General features: G+C 48.3%; 1 protein-coding gene across 1 annotated transcript in view; it reads right to left on the bottom strand.

Annotated features, from left to right (window-relative positions):
• CDS2 (CDP-diacylglycerol synthase 2) overlaps positions 1-5,604 on the bottom strand; it is a 14,987-nt gene extending 9,383 nt beyond the window's left edge. The window contains exons 1-7 of the mRNA XM_039711929.1: positions 5,398-5,604; positions 4,026-4,122; positions 3,267-3,364; positions 2,840-2,979; positions 2,508-2,566; positions 1,469-1,551; positions 36-123 (exon numbers count right to left, since the gene is read on the bottom strand). Of these exons, the coding sequence (XP_039567863.1) occupies positions 36-123; positions 1,469-1,551; positions 2,508-2,566; positions 2,840-2,979; positions 3,267-3,364; positions 4,026-4,082 (525 nt within the window). The 5' untranslated portion in view covers positions 4,083-4,122; positions 5,398-5,604. The remainder of the gene's footprint in view (positions 1-35; positions 124-1,468; positions 1,552-2,507; positions 2,567-2,839; positions 2,980-3,266; positions 3,365-4,025; positions 4,123-5,397) is intronic.
• Positions 5,605-8,396: the final 2,792 nt, after the last annotated feature.

Here is an 8,396-nt window from a genome sequence, read left to right as displayed (position 1 = left end):
TCCCCCAGCCCCAAACCCCGTTTCCCCCAGCCCACCTTGATGAGCGGCGTGCGGCCGAAGAAGAAGCCGAACATGTAGGCCATGATGTCATTGCAGATGACACAGGAGATGGGCACGATGAACCTGCGGGCACAGCCGGGCTCACAGCACTGAAAGCTCCTTGCACATCCCAATCAAACTAAGGTTTTTTCAGATTTTAATGATTTATACATTGTTTTAATAAAAATATAGCGATATTTTTATTTTTCGCATTTATGGAAAATATCCGTGCTCTCCAGAAAGTCTGTATTTTAAATTGTTTTAAATGTTTTTAATATGGAAATTAATTTAAACGTACTATTACATATTTTAATAAGTAATAGAAATCAATAAAAATTTAAATGTTTTAAATAAATATTAAATTAAAATATTTATTCTGTATTTTGAAATTAAGTACTGATTGAAGACATAGAATATAAATTAGTCTATATTTTTAAACTAAGTACTGATTGAAGTTACAGAATATAGATTATTTATTCTATATTTTTAAGTTTAAATAATTAATAGATTATTTATTATTTCTTATAATAGAGATTATTTATTCTATATTTTAAAATTAAATAATTAATAAAGATTTTTTATTCTACATTTTAAATTAAGCACTGATTGAAGTTACAGAATAGAGATTATTTTTTCTATATTTTTAAATTAAGCTCTGATTGAAATTATAGCATAGAGATGACACTGTTGAGACAGATTGAAGCAGGAGTAAGCTTTAACAAGTTTTAAAATATGGTTTTGCAAAAAGATTTCGGAGAATCAGAATTGTGAAAGATGCATTGTGATATGAATATGTAGAATAAAAATATAAGTGAGTAGTGTTAGAAGTAATTGTAGTAATTAGTAATAAAACTTAATAGATTAAAAAATTGTATTAATTAAAAAATAGATTACATTTATTTGCGATAGAGTAAAAATATTTCTTTAAATCAATAATTGTGTTAATAAATTAATTTATAAATTAATTAATAATGAGTAATTAACTTCATTATTTTTATTATTTATTCTTTTAATTAATTAAAAGCATTTGTTAAAAAATTTTACTAATTTAACACATATAATTCATTATATGGTTAAATATTTAATTGTCTTAATATTGATATTAACAAATTTTGTTACTTTATTATTTATTAATTTATTGATTATTAACAACTCATTAATAATTCGGATTTAATTAGCACACAGCAGGGATGCTGTTCCAGCTGCACAGCAGTCTTTTAATTAATTAAAAGCATTTGTTAAAAAATTTTACTAATTTAACACATATAATTCATTATATGGTTAAATATTTAATTGTCTTAATATTGATATTAACAAATTTTGTTACTTTATTATTTATTAATTTATTGATTATTAACAACTCATTAATAATTCGGATTTAATTAGCACACAGCAGGGGTGCTGTTCCAGCTGCACAGGCAGGACTCACCAGATCATTCCTTCGAAGAGGTTGTGGATGATCAGGTGGGACTGGGTGACCACGATCAGCAGCGTCACGTGGGTCCAGCCAAACTGCAACACAGCTCATTAATTATCTTTGTTAATTAGCTGGGTGGCCACGATCAGCAGCGTCGCGTGGGTCCGGCCAAACTGCAACACAGCTCATTAATTATCTTTGTTAATTAGCTGGGTGGCCACGATCAGCAGCGTCGCGTGGGTCCGGCCAAACTGCAACACAGCTCATTAATTATCTTTGTTAATTAGCTGGGTGGCCACGATCAGCAGCGTCGCGTGGGTCCGGCCAAACTGCAACACAGCTCATTAATTATCTTTGTTAATTAGCTGGGTGGCCACGATCAGCAGCGTCGCGTGGGTCCAGCCAAACTGCAACACAGCTCATTCATTAATTAATTATCTCTTTGTTAATTAGCCGGGTGACCACGATCAGCAGCGTCACGTGGGTCCAGCCAAACTGCAAGAGAGTCCCCCCCCAGAGCTCATTAATTTATTCATTATCTGTTTGTTAATTAGCCAAACTGCAAGAGAGGACAGCGCCTCCTCAGGACCCCGCCCACAGCTCATTTGTTTATTTATTATTTGTTAATTAGTCAGAAAACCCTGAATTTAACCTCACCAAAACATGAATTTAACCTCACCAGACCCTAAATTTAACCCTGCCAGGCCCTGAATCCAACCTCACCAAAACATGAATTTTCCTCCCAGCAGCTTAACCTCAGTAAAACCTGAATCTAACCTTGCTAGAACCTGAATTTAACCTCCCAAAACCTGAATTTCAGCTCACTAAAATCTGAATTTAACCGCGTTAAAACCTGAATTTAACCTCCCAAAACCTGAATTTAACCGCATTAAAACCTGAATTTAAGCTCCCAAAACCTGAATTTAACCGCGTTAAAACCTGAATTTAACCTCGCCAAAACATGAATTTTCCTCCCAGCAGCCCCCGAATTTAACCTCGCTGCTCACCAAACCCTGAATTTCAGCTCACCAAACCCAGGTTTTGCACTCACCATGTAGAACTGCAGGCGGTAGTGCTTCTTCACCAGGCTGAGCACAAACATGCAGAACCCTGAGGGACACACGAGCAGTCAGAGCTGCCCACAGCCCCTGCTGCTCTACTTTATCATGATTATTAAATTTTATTATAATTTATTATCATTTTATTTGGGGTAAAGGAGCCCTGCCAGGTGTGCCCAGGTGTGCCCAGCCAGGTGTGCCCAGCCCAGGTGTGCCCACTGCCAGGTGCCCATCCAGCCCAGGTGTGCCCACTGTCAGGTGCCCATCCCAGCCAGGTGTGCCCAGCCCAGGTGTGCCCAGGTGTGCCCAGCCCAGCTGTGCCCACCTGTCAGGTAGAGGGCGAAGGAGATGAAGCGATGGTATTTGCTGAGGATCCGCAGCGGCTCCTCCCTCTGCACCAGCGTGAAGAAATAATCTGTCACTGTCTCCCCGTAGAAGAAATAATTCACACACAGCAGGAAGTACCTGGGCAGGGGAATAATTTAATTTACACACAGGTGGGGGAAATAATTCACACAGCTGGGGCAGGTAATTCACACAGCTGGAGGAAATAATTCACATACAGCTGGAAGTACCTGGGAAAGGGGAATAATTTAATTTACACACAGGTGGGGGAAATAATTCACACACAGCTGGAAGTACCTGGCCACCTGAGAGCCCAGGTGAGTGGCCAGGTGGGTGCCCGGGTAGGTGCCCAGGTGGGTGCCCAGGTAAGTGCCCAGGTAGGTGCCCAGGTGGGTGCCCTCACTCACCAGCTGAGGGTCCTGAACCAGGGCAGGTCGTAGGAGTGGTACACGTTGTAGCCGATGGTGATGATCTCGTGGAAGCATTTGATCTGCACACACATCACCTGCACGGGAAGGACAGGGAGGCATGAACCCCTGGTGCAACACCTCTGCCCTCCAGGAGGGAGGAGAGGGCACCTGCAGAGCCCAGCTCCTCCAGAGCCCAGCTCCTGGCACCTGCAGAGCCCAGCCCCTCCAGAGCCCAGCTCCTGGCACCTGCAGAGCCCAGCTCCTCCAGAGCCCCAGCCCCTCCTGGCACCCGCAGACCCCAGCCCCTCCAGCAGCTGCCACCAGCCCTGCAGGATCCTCCCAATCCCACCTGGTGTCATTTTTCCCTCCCAATCCAACCTGGGAATCTCAAGCTGTCATTCTTCCCTCCCAGTCCCACCTGGGATGCTCAGGATGGCATTTTCCCCTCCCAATCCCACTTTTCCTTCCCAATCCCACCTGGATGTTGTTTTTCCCTCCCAGTCCCACCTGGATGTTGTTTCTCCCTCCCAATCCCACCTGGATGTTGTTTTCCCCTCCCAATCCCACCTGGATGTTGTTTCTCCCCCTCTCTCCTCTGCACACACACCCTTGGGTGAGTTCCACACCCTGAGCAGATTTTCCCCCCAGGTTTCCTCCATGGCAGAGGGATCCAGGATCTCTGACCACAGGGCCCTGAGCCCCCCAGGGACCTCCCCCACTGCAGGGAGGGTCAGGACCCCTCCCTGGAGCACTCACTATTGTCATCAGGACCATGGGGCCCAGGTAGATGATGATGAAGAAGAAGGTGATCATGGCCAGCGTGAGGATGCCTCTCACCCACCAGTTCTTCCATCTGGGCCACAGAGAAGGAAAACATCAGAGAAAGGCAAGGCAGAGCACAGCAGCCAAACCAACTCTGCTCTCTGTGCCACAGGAAGGAAAGCGAGCCCTGAAACCCCAAATTTCCCCTCAGTGCTGCAGAGACCTCGATGTGCTGAGAGATAAAGGCCTGGCTGCAGCAGCTGCACCTCAGCCTCACTGAGCACCAGCCAGGGCTCTGAGAGGGGCCAGGGCAGCCCTGCTCCTGCTCTGCAGCTTTGCCACCCTTGGACAGGGTGAATTCCCAGGGAATGGGGAGAATTCCCCCTCCACACTGCTCTGCAGGGGCAGGGATGGCCCCTGGCTGTTGCACCCTCCTGCCTTCCTGCCTCTGCCACCCCCAGAGCACACTCAGGGAGGTGCCACCTCCTTCTGAGACACAAACATTTCCTCCTGTGACACAAACATTTCCTCCCGTGACACAAACATTTCCTCCCAGGCAGAGTGTGGAGAACATCCCCAGCTTGTTCCCACATCCTGGCCTTACTGTGCAAGAACTCCTGCAGAACTCAGCATTAGCAGAGTTGCAGCAGGGGCTGAACCCCCCAGGAGCTCTGAGGCTCTGCCCCAGCAGGCCTGGAGCTGCTCTGTCCCCTCATCAGCAGCGTCGCGTGTGTCCCCTCCCTCCCAAATCCTGTCCCCTCCCTTCCCACCCAAGCAGCACCCCTGAGTTTTACACCCCAAAGTGCAAGGCAGGAATTCCTGCCTGGGCCCAGCAGGATCAGCAGCTTCCCAAAGTGCTCTGAGGAAAAAGAAAAAGTGAAAAAAAAAGAAAGAAAGGGAAAGAGAACTTGTGCCTTCCTCACTTCCAGTCCTGGCCAAGAGGGGATGGAAGGAAAACTCCAGGAATGAGGAATCTGAGGGTGGGACTGAGCTGGGGGTGGAGAGAGGAGATGGAGAGAGAGAGGAGATGGAGAGAGGGGATGGAGAGAGGTGGGGTGGGAGAGAGGTGGGGTGGGAGAGAGGCTGTAGCCCCAGGATGGACAGAGCCCACTCGGACAGTGATGGACAGGATGGATGGACAGTGATGGACAGGATAGATGGACAGTGATGGATGGACAATGATGGATGGACAGAGCCCTGCCCAGGGAGTGTTTACCTGGGGCAGGATGGATGGACAATGATGGACAGGATGGACGGACAGTGATGGACAGGATGGATGGACAATGATGGAAGGATGGATGGACAGGATGGACGGACAGTGATGGACAGGATGGATGGACAGAGCCCCCTCAGGGAGTGTTTTTACCTCGAGGACAGGTTGGACAGGGCCCTGTTCAGCACCTCTGGGGTGTCATCTGAGGTCGGCACTGGGGAGGACCCCCCAAACTCAGACTTGCTCTCGCTGTCTGACGCTGTCTCTCCATCCAGCCTGCTCTCAGACTCTGACTCCTGCAGCACACACAGAGCCCAGCAGCTTTAGCAGCCACCCTGGGCTGCCTCCACCACCCCCCAGCACTCTGCTTCTGCACCAGGAGGGACAGGAAGGAAACATCCTGGCTGTCACCGGGGTGAGAAGCACCCTGAGGTGCTCAGGGCCATCCAGGAGGGCTCTGCTGGTCCCTCAGCAGCAGGCACAGCACAGGCCCTGCTCCCCTGCACAGCACAGATGCCTCCAGGCTGATTCATGACCCCTCCAAGTGCTCCAGGGCTTGTCAGCAGGAAATTTTACAAGGTCCCAATCCCCAGGCAGGTCTCAGAGAATGCAGCACTGCCCAAATTAGCCAGGAAAAGCCTCCAAGCAGGCAGGCTCAAGGCTTGCAGACAGCCCTGTCAAGTGCTGGCTGCTTGAGGACACCAAAAATAGCACTGAGCCCATCCCCAGGCAGCTGGGGAGGAAAAGCCTGGCTTATCACCTGGCTTATCACCCTGGCCCAGGCATCCCTGAGGCCAGCAGGAAGCCCAGGGGCTGAGGAGGGACACCAGGGACACGCAGGGACACAGAGGGACACACTGCTGTGCTTCCCTGCCCCTGGACTGCTCCACACCCAGCCCTGAGCAAAGTCCTGTGCTTGGGGCTGAACAAACCAGGGCTGGGAAGGGGATTTAGGGCACTCCTGGCTCTTCCCAGCGGGACTTTTCCCTCTGACCCAGCCCCGGAGCAGAGACAAGCCCAGAGCTCCACAGCCTGCCCCTGATTTCAGCTCCATCCTGCTCCTGGAAGGAAGGGAGGAAGGAAAAGCCACTCCCTGGGGAGCATCCAGCAAGGCAGAGTCCATGCCCTTGGCCCCTGAAAACTCCCTGAAAAGTGACTCTGCCAGCAGGAAAAGCACAGGGGGAGCTGAGCTGACACATGCTGGCTGCAGGGGATGAAGGCTCATTGTTTGCAGAGCTCCAGAACAACCAAACCTGCTGCCTGCAGCTCAGGAAGGCTGGAGCTGCTCCCTTACTTAAAGCAGGAAAAGCTAATTATTCCCCCTGGAATAATTAATAAATTAATTTAACAAAGCTGGGATGTGGCAGTGGCTGCAGGCCAGGTCTGAAATCAGACAAGGACAGGGAGGCAGCCAAAAATACCTGGGTGATGGCAGAGATGATTGCCAGGGATGAGCAGAGCTCCAGGCAGCACCCAGTGTCACCAGTGTCACCCAGTGTCACCCAGTGTCACCCAGTGTCACCCAGTGTCACCTCCTCCTCTCCATCCATCACTGGGAATGGAGGGTTTGGGTTTTTTAAATGACCCAGAAAACCCATTTGGACCTGAGATTTTGGAGAGATTTCGTGCAGAGCTCCAGGCAGCAGCACCCAGTGTCACCAGTGTCACCCAGTGTCACCAGTGTCACCCAGTGCCACCCAGTGTCACCAGTGTCACCAGTGTCACCTCCTCCTCTCCTGTCACATCCTGGTCCCTGGCACACCCTGATCCCTCCCCAGATCCCCCTGAACCCCTGAGATTTTATAGCACATTGTGCCACACACAGCCCAGCACTGGGTAATTGACACTATTTTTGTACCTTTTATGCAAATTGCCCCCATCAGCCTCCAAATCCTCAGCTGTGTGGGTGCTAAATAACTCATTTATTATATAAACTATATCCTATATATCTATAAATATATATTATAAATTTATATAAATGTAGATACTAATACTAATATAATCCTTGTATCTAAGTTATATATCAATAAATATTAAATATATATTATATCAATCTATACATACAAATACATGTAAATAAATAGAAATATATATTTATTTATATATATCTATAAAATATATATATAATATATATTTTTAATATAAAATTCTATGTAAATGAAACCCACAGCTCTGAGCAACGTTTGCCAGCAGATATTTCACCCCCTGAAGGAAAGACACCCAGGAAATTGAGTTTGTCTGAGCTCTCTTTAACCAGCTCCACTCCAGGAGGTGGGGACACATTTCTGCTCACCCTGAGCTGGTTTTATCCCACCAACATCCCGGTTGCCATGGAAACGAGCCTGCTCTGGCCCTGCCCAAAATCCCGTGCCCAGCAGAGCCGTGAGGCAGCCAGGGCTGGCAGGTGAGCCACCCCAGAAATGCCATTTTCAGGAGCTCTCCTGGGAGCCAGGCTCTGCTTCACTTCGATTTCCTGCCCGCTTTAACAAAGAGCTGACAGAAAACGCTGTGAATAAATGCTGGGTTTTCCAGGAAAATGCAGGAAAAACCCTGCATTTCCACACAGGGATCAGGAGCTCCCCGAGCAGAGCAAGCAGGTGCTGCCTCACTCCCTCACACCGAGCAGCTTTACCAAAAACATCAAAACATTTTAAACTAACCCAGCATCTCGGGGGCAGAGCAGCACAAAGTGAAACCAGCCCCGAGCTCTGCCAGAACACAGAGGTGGCACGGAGCCCAGAGCTGCTCCGTGCTGCTGTTCCCATGCTGCTCCAGCTGCCCTGGCAGCACAGAACCTTCCAGAAGCCTCCAGGGCTGCTCCTGTCCCGGCAAACACGCTGCCAGGGGGGCATGGCAGCAATGGCAGCTCCCCTCCCTGCCTCACTGCTGGGCTGCCAGCCTGCCACCATCACATTTTGTGAAAAATCACCCTTTCTCCTCCTGGGAAGCCTCAGAGAAAAAGGAAAACGATTTTATCTCCTTGCTTCTCCTGTGTTTTGTGCTCTGGAATGTGGAGATGGCTCCATTGGGTTCATCTAAATTGTTTTAATTTAATGACCAATCACAGCCAGGCTGTGTCGAGGCTCTGGAAAGAGTCATGAGATTTATTTTTGTATTTTTAGCCTCCTGTCTGTGTCCTTTCTGTATTGTTT

This window comes from Passer montanus, unplaced genomic scaffold, assembly GCF_014805655.1.
Source record: "Passer montanus isolate IOZ18808 unplaced genomic scaffold, ASM1480565v1 scaffold256, whole genome shotgun sequence".
Classification (NCBI taxonomy): domain Eukaryota; kingdom Metazoa; phylum Chordata; class Aves; order Passeriformes; family Passeridae; genus Passer; species Passer montanus.
Note: the sequence above shows the minus strand (reverse complement) of the source record. Positions and strands in the feature narration are given on the sequence as shown.